The following is a 17,997-nucleotide window of genomic DNA, read 5'->3' on the forward strand; positions in this document are numbered from 1 at the left end:
AAAGCCAACAGAATAGACTCTCTTGAATAGAGTCTAATTCTATTGGCTTTCAAAAGCCAATACGAATTGTCCAGGCTGTCTCTGCCCTGCTGAGCCCGCCAAAAGTCCCATTCTGCAAACGGTGCTACATCAGTTGAATAGTCCTCGACTTATGACCGATTAAGTAGTCCTCGACTTATTGGGGGTTGGGGGTCGTGGCATTAAAAAGGTTGAGAACCACTGATCTGGAGGATTGTATGATGTGGAAATGGATGGCTTTAACAGAAAGCGTAAATTGAAGACACCATTAGAAATCAATGGAGCTCATTAATTTAGTATTTAAACAAGTGCACCCCACAGAATTCACACCTCACCTCATGCAAAGGGCATCAGTTGAGAGGGGGCCAGCATAATTTTAGGGATATGTACCCACAGAAAAACTCTTCAAAGGTCTTCCTTCCCAGAATTAAATCTTTTGTGACAAATCTTGACTCTGTATTTTTCCATGATAAAGGAAGAGCTGCCCCAGTAATTCCTTAGAGCGTTTGACTGCAATATTTGGCCTTTCTTTGAGGGGCTGAGAAGTCTTCCCCTGCACCCCAAGACCCTGGGCAGATGCTCCCAAACTCCCTAGTTTTCTGACAAGGTGGAGAAAAGTAGAACAGCTCTGCCAAAGTGCAGGAAAGACTGATCCTCCAGTCCAGAGGTTGCAGGTGCTCCATCGCTGGAGATTCTTGAAAAAGCACCTTTGGGGTGTCCATCCCTGGAGGTTTTCAAGAAGAGATTGGTAGAGGCCTTCCTGCTGGAGCAGAGGGTTGACTAGAAGACCTTCCGGGTCCCTTCCAACTCTGCTTTTTTGCATTCTTCTCAGCCTACCGCTCCATCAGGAGGGAAGTGCGCAGGCGCGGAACCCAATTCACTCCGGCCGTGTTTCCCGGTCGGAGCTCGGAAGTGAGGACGCGCGCCGTGCGGGGGACTTCCATGAGGTCGGACAGGATTTCCGGCAAAGAAATCCGGGGTGGGAGGGCGCAAGATGGAGCAAGTGACCGAAGGGACGTGGGAATCGCTGCCCGTGAAGCTCAGCCCGGGCGTCCTGCAGGCCTTGCGGGAACTGTGCTTCTCTCACATGACGCCCGTGCAGGTAGGCAGCGGGGCCGCCCTGGCCCTTTCCGCTCCCCCCCCCAGGCGGGACTCCAGCTCCCATCGTTCCCAACCCGCGTGCGGATGGGATTGGATGCCGGCCCGCTTGGAGGAGGAGGAGGAGAAAGACGGCCTTACAAAAGGCTGAGGGTCTGCTGCCTATTTGGGTTAAGCGGGAAAGCCACCCAAGCTCTTCCATGCAACCTGTAGTACAATAAATTCAACAAAACATAAACAAACATAAATCCTAAAAAAGAGCACAAATAATCATCTTTGTGGATGCTTTTATTGTTTTAAGGTCTTTCAAAATATTTTAATTGTTTAAACATTTTAGATTTTAGGTAAGCCGCCAAAAGTCACATGTTGAATTGGGCCGCCATGGAAATTGATTGATTGAATGAACGAATAAAATCTTGTTATTTGAACCAACTGCCAGAATTGCCCAGCCAGCATGGGGAATTCTGGAAGTAGAAGTCCATACATGCTAGGTGGGGAATTATGGGAGTTGAAGTCATCCATCTTTGATTTGCTAAAGTTGAGAAACACTGATTTATTTGAAGGGTATATGCGTCCACCCAACTTGAGCATTACAGTTCCGGCTGCTGTACTAGAGCTGAAAAAAACAAAATAAACAATTTCAGTTAAAATCTAAAATAAAAATAGCCAGAATCTGACATTTATATCCAGTTCAAGAAGGATATAAAAAATCTCCAGGGGTATTTTCAGATAGAAGCCTTGGTTCAATTCATCCTGATGTGGTTTGGCCAAGCCTTTGGGCTCTTTCTATGCTTGATCCTTTTAGAGAAAAACTAGAAACCTCCTTTTTCACATCATTCCTCTGATGCATTTCTCTCAAAAGCATTTATGGTCCCTCATAATCTTTCCTCTTGCTTCTTCAACAGAGTGCAACCATCCCTTTATTTATGACCAATAAAGATGTGGCAGCTGAAGCAGTGAGTAAATTTTTAAAAAATTGTTTTAGCCATGATTTTCTTCTTTGAGCCATTCAGGAACCTCTTGGATATTTCTATTTTTCGTTGTCTCAGGTAACCGGCAGTGGAAAAACGCTAGCATTTGTCATTCCCATCATAGAAATACTTCTCCGGCGTGAGGAAAAGCTTAAAAAAATGCAGGTGAGTTCATTTCTGTTTTAAGATCTAGCAGGATAATTGGGAATCCAACTTTTCTAACTGCCATTCTGTTGCTACTTAAGAAATATTGAGTATTGTTTTTGGGTATACATTTTGTGACAGGCAGAGTAACGTCTTGCTAATATAGGTTAGGGGCAGCAGAAGCTCTATTGATGATAATTCTGTTTTTGTCGCTTGCCATTTTAGATTGGCGCGCTTATCATCACTCCCACCAGAGAGCTTGCTATCCAAATAGATGAGGTGATCTCCCATTTCATTAAATATTACCCACAGTTTAGGTAAGTCACATCTGGTGGTTAGGAAAGCAGGGTGGCCTAGTTTGTTTGTTTTTATTAAGATATTGCTTCTTTTTTTTTTCCAGTCAGTGCCTTTTGATTGGTGGGAAAAATCCCATGGAAGATGTAGAAAGATTCAAAGAACGAGGGTGAGTTAAATGCTGGAGTCACGACTGTAAGACTGTTGCCATCCAGAGTCACTGGGAGTCAGGCAGGAAATTAATTTATTATTGCTTGCACAGTGAGCCAGGAGTTAATAGACTTATTATCCCCCTATTTAGTCCTTCCCAAGGATCTAGAATAGTCAGACAGACAGATATTGTGGTTTGAAGGTATTAAAGATATTGTCGTAGGATGTAAGCTGTTCCAAGTACCCTTCTCAACCTGCAGGGTGTTCTTTTTCTGTCCTGAACAGCGGAAACATCTTGGTGGCCACCCCAGGTCGTTTGGAGGACATGTTCAGGAGGAAATCCGAGGGGCTGGATTTGGCCAAGGCTGTAAAATCTCTTGATATTTTGGTCTTGGATGAAGCAGATCGACTGCTGGACATGGGGTTCGAAGCCAGGTAAACTCCTATATTTGTTTGTTTTCATCATTATAAACTGGGTCGATCGATTTGATCTTCCTTCCTCAAAGTTGCCTTGCTGCAGCTTCCGTGGATTATATTTTGCAACCGCTGCTGAACTGTCTGGGGCTTGATGTTTGAGACTGCCTTCCCTGGGATAGGTGAAAAAATCATTGGAGCTTTGTGTCCCGATAATGGATTTAGGAATACTTTTATTTCTTTAACTCACAACTTCTGCAGCTTGAGAAAATGTGAAAACCTTTGGCCTAGGGGATCTGGCCTTTAGCCTTTGTGCGAACAGAGTGCTTCTGACACCGTGAATTGTATTTGCCTGCAGTTTGAACACTATCCTGGATATACTGCCCAAGCAGAGACGGACAGGTCTCTTCTCTGCAACTCAGACCCAGGAAGTGGAGAACTTAGTGAGAGCAGGACTCCGAAACCCCGTCCGTATCTCAGTGAAGGAGAAGGGAATGGCAGCAAGTAACACCCAGAAGACTCCCACTCGGCTCCAGAATTATTACATGGTGAGGCCAATTCTCTTTTCCGGAGTGGCTTTTAAGGGGGGAATGGCGCCAGATCTCTTTGATCCTGATGTCGGGCAAGATACTTTTCGTTGATCATATTGATGTACAGGTAGCCCTCAAGTTACGACCACACTGGAGCCAAAATTTCTGTTTCTAAGTGAGCCATTTGTTAAGTGAATTTTGCCTCATTTCTTGCCAGAGTAGTTTAGTGAATTGCTGTCGCTGTTAATAACACGGTTGTTAAGTGAATCTGGCTTCCTCACTGACTTTTATTCTCAGAAAGTTGTAAAATGTGATCACGTGACACTGCCACCATCATAAATATGAGTCCGTTGCCGAGCGTCTGAATTTTGATCACATGGTTTTGGGGATTCTGCAACAGTCATAAGTGTGAAAAATGGTCATAAATCACTTTTTTCAGTGTTGCTGTAGCTTCAAACGGTCACTGAACGAACTGTTGTAAGTTGAGGGCTATATTCTTGTTGTGTTTTATTTCATCGTTTATTTTATTGATCTATTGTTTTACTTCTGTTTATTCTCTTTTCATGTCTTCCTTTTTACTGTTGCACGCTGTCAAGAGCAGCCCCATGGCGAGATGGGGGCAAATAAATTTAATGAACCAAGAAACAAATAAGTGCCTGAATCTCAATTTATACAGTAGATCTTAGCTCTGAAAAGCATGTAATCTACTGGGAGGAGGGGAGAAGAATTAAATGCCTTTTTGTTTTGAGAGCTGAATGGAAAAAAAGACTTACCCTTTAAAGGATTTTGAGGAGATATTCAATAAATGGTTATGTTCTGCCTCTCTTTCTATTAATACTATGGGCTAAATTGTACCTGACTTTATACATTTAGACCTGCAAGGCGGATGAGAAATTTAACCAGCTGGTTCACTTCCTTCGTCAACACAAACCAGAAAAGCATCTTGTCTTTTTCAGGTAGGATAAAAGGGATGTTGTGATGGAGGCTTAGCCTGGATATTTTTCCTGTTCCTCAGATTGCGGCTTATATAGGCTACATAGAATTAAAAATGCTTATTATTTTTTTTTTTAACCTAGCTCTTTGTTTCCAATTTTAGTACCTGTGCTTGTGTGGAATATTATGGGAAGGCTTTGGAGTCTTTGATTAAGAATGTGAAAATTATGTGCATCCATGGAAAGATGAAACACAAGAGGAATAGGATCTTTACAGAGTTCCGGAAACTTCCAAGGTAGAGAAACCTTTTTTTGCAATGGCCAAAGCTGCCAGTCGCAAGAAGAGAGCGAATGTATCGGTGTGCATTGGGCGGGATGCATTGGGGGCGGGAAGGTGTATTAAGTATGTTTGCCACCTTGAGCTAATTATAATGTAATCAAGACGGGATAAATGAAATGTAATGGTAATTATTATGGCTAGTTTAATGCAAAATCCTGTTGTGCTTCAAAAAAAAAAAAATTAAGCAACGTTAACGGCTGTAACCTTGGTCTCCTTCCCCTTTAAACATTTTGTCTTCCTTCTCAATGTCCCAGCGGCATCCTGGTTTGTACCGATGTGATGGCCCGTGGCATAGACATCCCGGAGGTGAACTGGGTTTTGCAGTATGACCCACCGAGCAGTGCAAGGTAGCCCCTTTCCCCTCTTTGTAAAAGCAGCACAGGGCAGCAGGCTAGTGCTGCCACAAAAGAACAGCAGGACTATCTTACTGCTCAGTGGTAACCTATTTCAATGAGGAAGATTCCCTTCTTATTTAAACAGAGCATGAACCGCTTAAAAGCTTCTCCTTGCCTAATTGCACGTTTTCTCTCGTTTTTCTGCAGCGCTTTTGTGCATCGCTGTGGCCGCACCGCCCGTATCGGCCATCTGGGCAGCGCGCTTGTCTTCTTGCTTCCTATGGAAGAAGCTTACATCAGTTTCCTAGCCATTAACCAAAAGGTGAGGGTGTCTGTGTGTGTCTCTCTCTCTCTTTTCTGTTTTGATCCAAAACTAGTAAAGAGCGAATCGGCTTGAGGATAGGGAAAATCTGAATATTGGAAACGAATGAATGAATGATAGATGGTACGTGTCATTTAGTATTGTTATTATTCATGTCTAATGAAATGGCTTTTTTTTTTCTAAAGAGGCAAGGCGGGCCCTGTTCATAGTCTCATAGAAATAATAATAAAAACAGAATCTGTTCATTAGATTTTTATCCTGCCTTTATTACTTTATAAATAGCATGCAAACATACTTCTTTTTCCTCACAACAACCCTGTCAGGTGGGTTTGACTGCGAGGTGACTGGTCCAAAGCCATGCAGCTGGCTTTCATGCCTAAGACAGGATTAGAATTTGCCGTCTCCTGGTGAGAGTTTTGAATTAGCTAAAAACAAAATCTTCAATTAGTGCCCCATGGAGGAACTGAAACCGCAGAGGAACGTCACGGATCTCCTACCTAAGCTGAAGTCGCTGAGCCTGGCTGACAGAGCCATGTACGAAAAAGGGATGAAGGCCTTCGTGTCCTGCGTCCAAGCCTATGCAAAACACGAGTGCAACCTGATCTTCCGAATAAAAGGTAAGTTTGTTTATTTAAAACACGGTCCATTTCTTCCTATTATTTTTGAGTTGTTTTTTTACACCACATAGGATAACCTGCCTATTAGCATTTCCAATATATTTCTAAGCCATTCCAGTTCTTAAATGACTTTCTCTGGCCCTTCATGTTGGTTTCGGCCACTCCTGTTTTGTTGGCCTGTTTTCTTGATTATATATAAAAAAACATGTCTTGCTATTTGTCCTTTTCAATGTCTGATGATCTCTTAACTCTGTGTGTGTGTGTGCGCGCGCGCGCGTGTGTTGAGAAAGAGAGAGATTCCATACCCAATACTAGGTAAGATCCCTAAACATTTTCCTGGAGCTTATAGCCAAGAATTCTCTTCTGTTCTCCTGTCACTTCCACAACATGGTTTTCTACCAGGTCAAACTGAGGCACACAAACAAAAAAAGTTAGAAACAAAAAAAAAAACCCCTTCTAATTGCTCCTCTCCAATGACTGGGGAAAGCTCACTTGGCCTGGCTACCTAGCCCCCCACTGTGGTCTCTTCTATGTTGCGCTCAAATTGTTTGTAGCTTTCAGCCGTCACCAGCTGCTTCATTAGGGCATCTGAAATGGCCCCGGGTCTCTGCTTTGGGTTCAGGTGCCGAGACTCACCAGTCTGTGTCCCTTTTTTAACAGATCTGGACTTTGCCAGCCTAGCCCGAGGTTTTGCCCTCTTGAGGATGCCAAAGATGCCGGAGCTGAGAGGCAAGGACCTCTCGGGCTTTGCCCCCGTTGATATTGACACGGACTCGATCGCGTTCAAAGACAAGAACAGGGAAAGACAGAGGCAGAAGCTGTTGGAGCAGTGGAAGGAAGAGGGTCCAGTCCGCAGAGTGGGGAGGAAGACGCCCCGAAATCAAGCTTGGTCCAAGCAGAAAGCAAAGAAGGAGAAGAAGAGGAAATTGATGGCAAAAAGGAAAAGGGAGGAGGTGAGTTTGGGCAGGAAGTTCTTTGTTTCCTGCAAGTGAGCTAAAATGTCTTAGAGCAGGGGTACCCAACCCCCGGTCCGTGGACTAGTACCAGGCCACAGCATGCCAGCAACCGATCTGCACAAACAAGCAAAGCCGCATCCACGGGATGCAGGCGGCACACAAAACCACACATGCTCCGGTCTGTGGAAAAACCTCTCTCCACGGAACCGGTCCCTGGTGCCCCAAAGGTTGGGGACCTCTGTCTTAGAGGGCAAGGTAGGGGAGCTAGAGCAGGAGGAACCCCCATTTTTATTGACTCAGGGGACTGGGACATCACATTAAGCCAATTCATTGAGTTTTGGCTGAAGAATATCATTAATTAATTACCAATTCAGACAAACCATCAAACAGTAAACCACAGCCTTAATCAAGGAACCACCAAGACTATTCCCACAACCTTGGCAGGACAAGCCACTAGTATATAAACCAAGATCAAACCCCGCTCCCTTCCAGCACTGATGATGTTAACTAGCTGGGTCACGAAATGTCTGCAAGAAAACCACCAAGCTCGGAGAGCACCAAGGACCTCACAGTCCTTCTCCTTGCCATAAACCCCACTCCCTAGTAGTACTGATGATGTTGCCTAGTTGGGTCATGAAAGGTCTCTAAGAGAACGGTCCAGCTCAGAGAGCACCAAGGACCCCATAGTTCAACCTGGAGCTACAAAAAATTCTCTCCTATTGGCAATTAACTCCAGTCAGTTTGTAAACCATGCTGAAATGACTCCAGACACAAAACCAGTAACCCCCCTGAAACAATGGCTTAAGATATTTTTTGCCCTCCAGTATTGATGGACTGTCAGAACAGGCGGAAAGGGAGGCCCAAAGAACTATTAGGAGCAGCAGCAGCAAAAGCTACCTGCACTTTTAAGGAAAGCAAAACTCATGACAAGCCTTTCTGATTTTAAGCCTTGTTTTCTGTTTTTAAAAACCTTTCTCCAGGGTTCTGACCCCGACAACGAAGATATGGAGGAGCTTCTGAATGACACCCGGCTTTTGAAAAAGCTCAAAAGGGGTAAAATCAGCGAGAAGGAGTTTGAGAAGACGCTGCTGGGCAGTAGGGAAGGAGGAAGTGGCTCAGACTCAGAAGGATAAAAAGATGAAGTGAAAATCTGAGCGTTTCTCGTCTCACTAATACGGACTCTTTTGCGAGCAGTACTGAATTCCTTCACTTTCCGGATTTCTCCATGCAAAATTAGGGTTCACCAAGCTGCTCCCCCTTTTCTTCCCACTGGAGGACTTGCAAGCCAACTCTGCAGAAAGAATCGAAGGATCAGCCTGTCTAATTCAGTTATTGTCTGCTTTCAATGGAAGCCAATGACTTAGAGACATTATTTAGCCTCTGCCGTTAAAACATGCAGGTCTAAAAAGCAATGAAACCTAAGCAAGAATGTTTCTCAGAGAGGGACCTATTTTTTTTTTTACCTGCATGTAAATTAAATGGATCCAACCCTTGACTTTGCCGCCATCTTAACTTTTTGGAGGATACATTTTGAGCTACGTGCTACTGCAGCATATCTCAAGTCAGCAGGTGGAGCAGAAAATATATGATGAAACCTTGGTTTTTCTTCGGGCGAATTTATTCCAATAATTTACTTTACGGTCGGCACAGTGAGCTTTTTTCTTTTTTTTTGTACAAATGAATTTTTTTTAAAAAATAAAAATCCACAAAACAAAGGGGGCAAAATGATCAGGAAAAAGTTCCCTGCTTATTTTGCATTTTTACTGCTTGCAATCCACAGGTTCAGAGCGGCCCTTTACAAGTAGAGTTTAATCAGTTCGTCGCTCACAGCCGAAGGGGTCAAGACCCCGAGATCCGTAAACAGCAGCGTGATCAGAGACGGGGAGGTGTAATCGATCCAAGGATGCTCAACCGCAAGGGCCTTTTGGGTCTTCAAGGTGTCTGCTTTGTACTGAGAGGAACGAAAGAAAAGGCCTGGGTTACCCTTATGGAAAGAGGCAGCTTCAATGAGGTTCTTGAGCTGACCCCCACCCTCCTGTGCCAATTTTGAGATGGCGAAAAGGTCCACTTTTCCAGCCAGCTACAGGTTCTGCTCCATCCAGGAAGCAGACTTTTTCCCCTTACCTTAAATTTATCCGGGACGTCCTGCTGGTTCAAAGGGAAGAGCCTTACGAACTTGAAACTCTCGGCGACCACATAAAAAGGTTTGTTCTGCGCTTTGGCACAGACGGCCATTTGGTTGGTCCCAATCTGAAGGAGACGTCAGGCACGGGGCAGGGGAAGAGGTGTGGTGGTTAGGACATACATAAAAAGCAGCAATTTCAGAAGTGGAAGGTGGGAGTTCTAGTCCCGCCTTAGACATGAAAGGCAGCTGGATGAACTTGGACCCATCACCAGGAGATGGTGAGTTCTAGTCCCGCCTTAGGCTTGAAAGCTAGCCGGATGACTTTGGGCTCATCACCAGGAGACGGTGAGTTCTAGTCCCACCTTAGGCATGAAAGCCAGCTGGGTGACTTTGGGCCAGTCTCTCTCTCAACTCAACCCTTCTCACAAGATTGTTGTGGGAAAAAGTGGAGAAGGAAGATCTGCTGGAGAGTTATTTGTAAGAATAATAAAAGGCAAGATACAAATTAAATAAATAAACCCTTTTCAGACAAGGAAGGAAGGATGAATTGCAAGGGCTTTTAAGGAAGCTATCATCGGGGCCGCCTTCATCCTCAGAGGCTGAAAATCTGTGCTAATTAAGCCCAAACGAGAGACAAAGGGACCCACGTGAATCATTTGGGAGTGACCGCATAATTTACAAACACTCTTCACCTTGTTGATGATCCCTCCGTTTTCGACCACTCCTTCAGCCCCCACAATCACCAAATCTATCCTTTCCATGATGTATCTATGAAGAGAAACAAAAACACGGCTGGTCTTACGGTTTTTTGTCCAGCTCCTTTGGGAAGGATGCTTTACAACTGTCACGACCATAACGGCCAAACTGTTACGGCTGTACTTGCACATGAAATGTATTCTGCACAACCACCTCCAGTATTATAATAACGCGTTGGTTTTGTTGCAGTGCATTTTGGCAGACACAATTGCTCTGTGTGAGCCAGGCCGTTTTTCCTGTGAGTGAACTACATCGCTCTTATGTTATAAATCCCCCAATCAATATTCTCTCTAAATGCTTTTATCTCATTTTGCTTTGGAACTCCACCATTCAAAAGTGCTTTGAAAGTAGCAATATTAACCCACTAGACTTACCCAACAGCAGCATCTAGAATTATGGTGGCAGGAATTCCAAGATTCTTGAGGGCTTCTGCCATCTTCTGCCTGTGTTAATGTTAAAGCACGTGTATTAAACCTGTCAGTTTAATAAGAAACAGTACACCTTGATCCTATACTATATTACCTTCCGGGAAAAAAAAACATATTTTTTTTAATTGAACAGAACGGTTGATTAAACACGTTTGAAATGGAAAGACCCTTTGTCTTAAGACCCTATTTTTAAAACACCTTTTATTCATTTCACAGAAGGAAAGCCATCGACCTGGCAGACTGTTCAAATATCAGAGGCCAAGGGTTCACCCACAAAATCACCCCAACATAAATGTCCCTATTAAGGTATTGCACCTTAAATTGAAAACAAGCTTGTTCATAACATCACCAAGAGAAAGAAAACATTTCTACATTTTCTAGCAACAGAGGAAAATGTTTTCGCTTTACTTGCCCTGCTCGATCCGGCTGTGATTCTGTGACATAGACGCTAAAACGTTTCTTGGCCTGTATAGCTGCTGCTAACACTCGAAGTACCACTTTTGAGTAAGCGTGTGTCAATATTATCTGGAAAGACAATCCAAATATTGTTTTTTCAGTTTACAGCATCAGCCTCTCTCTGATGAGGGCAAAGCCTCTCCTCTCATTCAATGGGACAAGTCGGAGAAATATAAGTAGAAGAGTTAAAATATTACATCCCACAGCACTGTCTTGCTAAATAACAGGTATTTATTCCAGTATATTTTTGTAGCCGCCTTCAAAAAAATCATCCCTCCACAGTTTTGGTAAACAAATAACATGACAGATTAAAAAAAAAGATTGATGGTCCAAGACACACTGGATTTCTTTTTTGTATTATTGAAGAGCATGCAGGAAGAAAACAAGCTATGATTATAATAAATGTAACTGTTACTTACGCCACCATCTTTCACAAACGTGTGACAAAGCGTGGCAATTTTCTTCCTGGAAAGAGAGATTCGCTTAAGAAAAACCTCCCCTCTTTCGATCATGATTTCTTTGCATTTGGAATAGTCCTGGGAAAAACGGAAAGCAGCGAAGTTGAAAGAATGATACAGAAGATTAAAGAAACAAGTCAAAACATATCTTGGATACCATGAGTAGCATCTTTACCCAGCGTATGGATTCACGCATCCTCTTATCCCTCATCCCAAATGCCTAGAAACTTACTCTGCATTATAACATGTAAAAACAAAAGCTTTCTGTACAAGCTCAGGAGCCCTTCAACATTTAGATTCACCAAGATCAATCCCTGACGTTTTGGATGGTTTCTAAATTACTCAGGATTGCGTTGGAGTAAGTTCTACTGTTCTTTATAGCCACATTCAGTATTCTTTAAAACGTAAAATTTGGAAGCTGAGTGGCCGATATTTACATTAAAGAGCTGAGTTAAAACTCACCGGGTTTTCTAAAGAAGTGAGACTGATGAATCTTAGAAAAAGTTCTCCTCCAGATGAAATGGCCACCGAGGAGTCGACGCTAGAGAGTGTTTCTATAGCCTGTTTTAGATTGGCTCTCAGTCCTTGGATGGTCTCACCTGAGGGAATAAAAAGGATAAAAAAATGCTGCTGCATGGGCTTCAGTTTTTACAGACTTCATCTTGAGAGTATAAAATAAAAATTAAGGCAGGAAACAGGGAAGCCTTATGATAAAGTATCTTAGAATGTGAACTCTTTGTATTATCTACTACTACTTATTTTATAACGGGCAGCTCTGCTGCAAATCACCCTGAGATTTGTAAGTAAATTCCAGGCTTAATTCCACCAGCCTGTGATTTAATTTCTGCTGGCTGCTCAGTTGGTGCAACGCCAAGACATTACGTGCCTTTGTCCCTCTTCAAGAATTCCAATAAGACCCGGATGGCAGCCACTGCAGAGGCAACATCTGGATCCTGTCTCATCTGGGTGTTAAAAGCATCGACTAGCTCTGCAGAGGTGGAACACAAAAAATAAATTAATTTAGAAACCCTGAAACTTACAAAAGTGCTCATTTCGCATTTTACAGACTATAATATTCTGCATTTGTGACTCTTCCAAATGGAATATTTTGCATTTATTCCATACCCTCTCGGATAGATAGATAGATAGACAGACAGACTCTATAAAGATAAATAATTCAAAATAATTAGGAATTGACATGGATTTTGCAATACTAAAGAAACGTGATGGCAAGAGATTTCTGATCGGAAAGGAAACTCTTCCCACAACGCCCGCCAGACTAGCAGAGACCTCACAGGGCAGGAAACCTGATATTTCCACCTGTCAAGGCTCGACCTGTTTAACTTCCAGCTTCGGTTTCTGTTGTCCTCTGCAGCCATTTAGCTTCCCTCCCTCTTTTCTCCCGTTCCCGGCGCGAGAAACACCCGTCTCCCCCAGGCGCGCCAGAAAGGATCCAGTTCCAAACCAGACTTCAAAAACGGTGCCCGTTTTGGGGCTCCCCCTTCGCCCCTCCGCTCACCCGTCTCGTTCATGGTGGAGAAAAAAAATGCTTCGGGCGACCAGGACGCCTCCCCGGAACCCTCGGCGCGGCGCCGCGGGGTCCTACCGGAAGCCTTTCCCACTTGCACTCGCTGCCAGCCGCAAGAACAACACGAGCGGGGCACGCCAAAAAGGGTGCGCCAGAGCGCTCGTGACGTCACTCTCAGGCGACCGGACTGCGCCGCTATGAGCGCGGGTGAGTTTGGGCTCCGAATTATCGATTTAAATTCGGGGTTGGGTGGAATTCCTCCGCCTTTTCTGACTCCGAGGCGAGTCTCAGGCCTCTGAATTCCTTGGTTGGAGAGACTGGGTTTTATTCTCAAGTATTGGCTGCCTCTGAGCATGTACAGAGTGGTTTCACACCCTTCCACTACACCCGTTTCCGTCCCCCCCCCCCGCCATCACCAACTCTAGGTCTCCTTTCAATGCAAACGTCACTTAGGGAATAAAGGAATAAGGCCTTTCATTCCCACGTGCCAGGTGGAACTCCCTGCCACAAGATGCTTTCATGTCTTAGGCAGCTTGGGTGACTTTGAGCCTGTCCTCCTCTCTCAGCCCAGCCCACCTCACAGGGTGGTTGTTACGGGGAAAGCAGGAAGAGGAATTATGGGAGGAAGTCCACAAGTCATAAAAGGGCCAAGTTTGAAGACCCCTGCTTTAGTTAAAACAGGAGGACATTTGCTGCTGGTTGGTCGAGGACAACATCCAGTCTCCAGCAGAGTTGGGAATAGTGGCTTTCAACTTCTGGATATTCGCAGCAGCTGCTTGAGATGTCTGACTCTGTAGAAAATGAAGGAATGGATGGCAGATACAGTCTCACCTTCTGAATTCTGTGCTTTATCTTCTTTTCTAGATGAGGAAGTGAATCTCCTAGTCATTGTTGTTGATACTAACCCTATTTGGTGGGGCAAGCAAGCCTTGTTGGGCTCAGAGGTAAGGCATCACTGGCATAAGTTATTCAGGTTTGTTTAAAAATATATATTATTTCTAATGTTTTTCTTTTGGATAAATATGGCTTGAAATTTTATGCATGTTTGATTCTGATTTAGAAGTTTCTGGGTTTTAAATAATATTTCTCCTTCTCACAGCTTACATTATCAAAATGCCTCGATGCGACCATGGTGTTGGGAAACTCACACTTATTTATGAACCGCAACAACAAACTTGCTGTGATAGCCAGTCATATACAAGAAAGGTATTCTGTCTCCTGTTGATTGTTGCCCCAGGGGCTGTTTTAATTGGAAGATAAGCTCCTGGTGCCTAGTTAAGAATTGTATAAGAGATTTAAAAAAATGAATTGTGGTGTAAAGGATCTTTTGTTATATTTTTTCATGAAATGGAAAATGATAGATATTTTGTGATAGCTTGAGTGATTGAACTCCTAAATGGTTAACATAATTTTATTTTCTCTTCTCTCAGCCGTTTCCTGTATCCTGGAAAACACTGGGCAGTTGTCGATCTCTTTGGAGAATCAAATGTTTCTGGTAGTAAAGATGGAAAATATGAATTATTATCCACCATAAATGAAACCATTGCAGAGGAGATAAAGGATCTGATGACCAATAGTAAGAGAAGCCAACTGATTCATTGTATAGCTTTGGTATTTTTTATTTCTATTATATGCTACTTAATTTTTATTTCTTTGTGATCATAGCTGAAATAAAGGGGCAACAGACAGAAACTTTGCTGGCTGGATCTCTCGCTAAAGCACTTTGCTGTATCCTTTTTTCTTTTTTTTTTACAAAAGTCAAATGTTTCTCAAAAATGACTTTGCATTTCTGTATATATATATATATTATACATACGTACATACACATACCCATGTTGAGTCTCAGGACATTAAGCAACCATCTGGCTGAGCTTATCTTCTTTTCCAACCTTCTCTTAAATTGTACTGACTTTGAAGAACTGCTGATTTTATTCCTGCCATTTTATCCAGGACTGTTTTTATTCTTTTTCAGCCTGTTCTTAATTCCTGTATGAAGGCAGGCAGTCCATTAATGAAGTATACCTGTTCAAATCCTCCTGTTATAACTATATATTTTTTTATGTGCTGAAATACAATTCCAATGATTCCTGAATGTCTTGTGCTTCAGATATTCACAGAGTAACAAGAGAGATTAAAAGTACGTACTCTGGTGTTATCTATACGTCAGTCTTATTATTATAAAGCATTCACCCAAGCTCCGCTAACTGTTTCTTTTCCGTTTTTTCCACCTCTTGTTCAATATGTAGCCAGCCAGGAAATAAAGTCCAGGATTTTGGTAAGGGTTCCTTCCATATCTTGAAGTCAAATAGCTCCTGCTAAGTATGACATCTAAATCAAGAAGTTCCCATTTCTTTTCCAGGTCATCAAAGCTGCTGAAGATAGCGCATTACAATATATGAACTTCATGAATGTTATCTTTGCAGCCCAGAAACGGGTAATGACCAGAATTTACTACAAGATCTGTAGCTCCATCAGCACCTTACTTGCATTAATACTATAGTGCTTTCTCTTTAGAGGTCCCTAAATTCTGTCTCCTTTTTTCTCCTCAGAGTATTTTAATTGATGCCTGTGTGTTGGACTCGGATTCGGGACTTTTGCAGCAGGTACGATGTTCGTTTTTGTTCTTCCTCATTTATTAGATCTTGTGGATGAACAGAACTTTTTCCTTTATGGTCCTTCCTGTAAGAGTTTCACTTCCCCCTCAATGTCCCCAGGGTTTACTCCTTCACCCTGGAATGGTGCAAGCGAAGCAGAAGCTCCACCAGTGAGCCCCAGATATAGTTTTGGTCTTTGGTGAGGGTGTTGTTTGCTGCTGTCCTACTTTCTAGGCATGTGATATAACTGGCGGGATCTACTTGAAAATTCCATACAAGCCTTCGCTTCTGCAGTATTTGCTGGTGAGTTCTGTTTTTCCAGCCACTTTGCTTCAGCCTGTTTGGTTTAGAAATCTGGGTAAATTCTACCAAACCTTTAACGTCAGGGTTTAAGCTGATACCTTTTAATCAAATTTTTCAGTGAGAAAAGGGGCTATCGCTCTGGATGCTTGACTACCATATAGTCTATAATACGGTTCTTCTCCTACAAAATTTTTGTCTTAATAGCATCCCTTTTAAAAATTGCAGTGGGTTTATCTGCCTGATCAAGATCAGAGATCCCAGTTGATCCTCCCACCGCCTGTTCACGTGGATTACCGTGCTGCCTGCTTCTGCCACAGGAATCTTATTGAAATTGGCTATGTCTGCTCAGTGTGTTTGTCGAGTAAGCGTTTAGACTTTCTCGGGCTTGGGCTTGGTCTGTCTGGTCTTAAAAGCTGTTCTGAAAGTGTTATTCTTATTTTTAAAATCTTTTTTACAGTATTCTGCAACTTCAGTCCAATCTGTACCACTTGTGAGTAAGTATCCTTGAGAAATCCTTTTGTAATTGATCAAACACATTTCAAAATGAAAGCAAAGTTCGTCTGAATGGATACAAAATTATATAAACTGTGTTAGGAGAAATCTTTGTCCCGATTCACTATTTTTCCTATTGTTTCTTGTCTCTTGATTTTTATCATCCCTTATGTCTACCTTGCCCTTCCTTTCCTTCTTGCAATACCCACCAGCAGCCCAATATTTGCCCAATATTATTTTGCAGAAATTTGTTGGGTGTATTTCACGTTTTGTTCTAGAAATAAACAAATATGTGCTGAGTTGGGTCAATTGTTATAGTCTGACCCTAGCAATTCCTAAATGCTGATTTTTTAATTGCTTGTTGGGGCAGACAGAAGGCATCAAGTCCTTATGCAGAGCCATTTTTGAATTACTGTTCAATTTTATTCTAGAACCGCTTTCAAGATTTCGCTGCCGGCTGTCATGAAGCCTAAGAAAAAGAAATTGAAAGTTGCAATGTAGCTGCATTATGGATTTCCCTTGCCCTCTGTGTGGGAAGTCCTGTCTCCCAGACTGTAACTATAAAACTAAAAAAATGGAGCGCGAGAAACCAAAATGTATTTTGGAATGATCAACAAAGGGCTAAAAGTTTCAAGCCAGGGCATACATTGTCCAGGACGCTATTTCTGTACTAAAGTGTTACAAAATCAAAGTCTTTCTGCCACTGGTTTAAACTAACGCCTGAAATCAGAGAAGAAGGAAATAAAGTTGGTATGTAAAACTCATTTCCGGTATCATAGGTAGAGGAATCAAAGTGGTTTAAGGCTTGACACCTTAATTCAAAACAAAGCCCCTTTTATTTAAGTTAAAATTGTGGTGGATTGACATAGAGTTTAGTTTTCAATTTCAGATGTTAATTCACTTCTGCATGGCAGCTCCGTGTGGCCCAGGAGAGGCAGGCAACGTCTTGGTTCTTGACTGCAAATTCTTGCCTTGTGGAGAATTGTATCTGTAGGTTGGTGGAACATCTGGCGAAGAACATCTGGCGCTCTGTTGGTTAAGAAGACCACAATTTACACAATCTGATTCCCGAGTTCACTGTTTTCTTGAATGCACATTACATAGAATGGGCCGTGCTCAAATGTGCGCCTCCCTCCAAAACTTTTTTTTTTAAATTGTGATCATGTGACTCCAGGACACGGCAGCTGTCTTAAATGTCAATTGCTAAGTGCCTAAAATTTTGATCATGGGGAGGCTGCAACGGTTGTAAGAGCAAGGAATGGCTGTGCGTCAATTTTTTCAGTGCTGTTGTGACTGAGCAGCTGCTAAAGGAATAGTTGTAAATCAAGGACTATCTGTGTAGCTTGTTGAGTTTGGATCTTGTGTATTACATCAACCCAGCCTCTCTTACTTCTGTTCCATAGTTTCCGTTAATATCATACGACCTGCTTATGCAGCTCTCTGAGTGGTAAAGCATGGACTACAAACCACAGTTGGCGGCAAACACAATTCAATGCCAAACCAACAGGAAAGGTAATGGCTGAGTGCAATGCGTGAGCCCAGCCTTACTTCTTTTAAACGGTAATCATTTAAAAGTCAAAACTTACTTGGGCTACTTTAGGAGAACAAGATGTAGGAAACCTTCGGCCTGCAGTGGTGAAGAAAGTGGTGTCTGATCTAGCACGCAGCCTGGGGTCTAGATTCTTCCAGCTGCTCTCACTCGATCGCAGAGGAGAAGGCTGGGCACTGGACCGCAA

General features: G+C 42.8%; 3 protein-coding genes across 3 annotated transcripts; 2 read left to right on the forward strand and 1 right to left on the reverse strand.

The window, feature by feature from the left end:
* The first annotated feature begins 208 nt into the window (after nt 1–208).
* DDX55 (DEAD-box helicase 55) lies at nt 209–8,839 on the forward strand. Its single transcript, XM_039362680.1, has 14 exons — nt 209–1,120; nt 2,022–2,072; nt 2,166–2,252; nt 2,457–2,548; nt 2,632–2,694; nt 2,961–3,110; nt 3,448–3,637; nt 4,493–4,575; nt 4,716–4,847; nt 5,146–5,238; nt 5,434–5,548; nt 5,997–6,165; nt 6,826–7,118; nt 8,102–8,839. The coding sequence occupies exons 1-14, from the start codon at nt 1,013–1,015 to the stop codon at nt 8,252–8,254; spliced, it is 1,779 nt and encodes a 592-aa protein (XP_039218614.1). The 5' UTR covers nt 209–1,012; the 3' UTR covers nt 8,255–8,839.
* EIF2B1 (eukaryotic translation initiation factor 2B subunit alpha) lies at nt 8,722–13,000 on the reverse strand. Its single transcript, XM_039362682.1, has 9 exons — nt 12,864–13,000; nt 12,231–12,332; nt 11,807–11,943; nt 11,306–11,422; nt 10,843–10,955; nt 10,377–10,445; nt 9,939–10,014; nt 9,246–9,371; nt 8,722–9,072 (listed from the first exon to the last, which is right to left on the reverse strand). Exons 1-9 carry the CDS (start codon nt 12,874–12,876, stop codon nt 8,917–8,919), a joined length of 909 nt encoding a protein of 302 aa, XP_039218616.1. The 5' UTR covers nt 12,877–13,000; the 3' UTR covers nt 8,722–8,916.
* On the forward strand, nt 12,972–17,025 carry GTF2H3 (general transcription factor IIH subunit 3). Its single transcript, XM_039362681.1, has 13 exons — nt 12,972–13,079; nt 13,737–13,816; nt 13,972–14,078; nt 14,303–14,448; nt 14,538–14,600; nt 14,980–15,009; nt 15,119–15,147; nt 15,232–15,306; nt 15,422–15,475; nt 15,701–15,769; nt 15,995–16,130; nt 16,227–16,263; nt 16,693–17,025. Exons 1-13 carry the CDS (start codon nt 13,070–13,072, stop codon nt 16,760–16,762), a joined length of 906 nt encoding a protein of 301 aa, XP_039218615.1. The 5' UTR covers nt 12,972–13,069; the 3' UTR covers nt 16,763–17,025.
* The last annotated feature ends 972 nt before the right edge of the window (nt 17,026–17,997 follow it).

Source organism: Crotalus tigris, unplaced genomic scaffold, assembly GCF_016545835.1.
Source record: "Crotalus tigris isolate CLP2741 ecotype Arizona unplaced genomic scaffold, ASM1654583v1 scf7180000019478.12717781048:2074007, whole genome shotgun sequence".
NCBI lineage: Eukaryota > Metazoa > Chordata > Lepidosauria > Squamata > Viperidae > Crotalus > Crotalus tigris.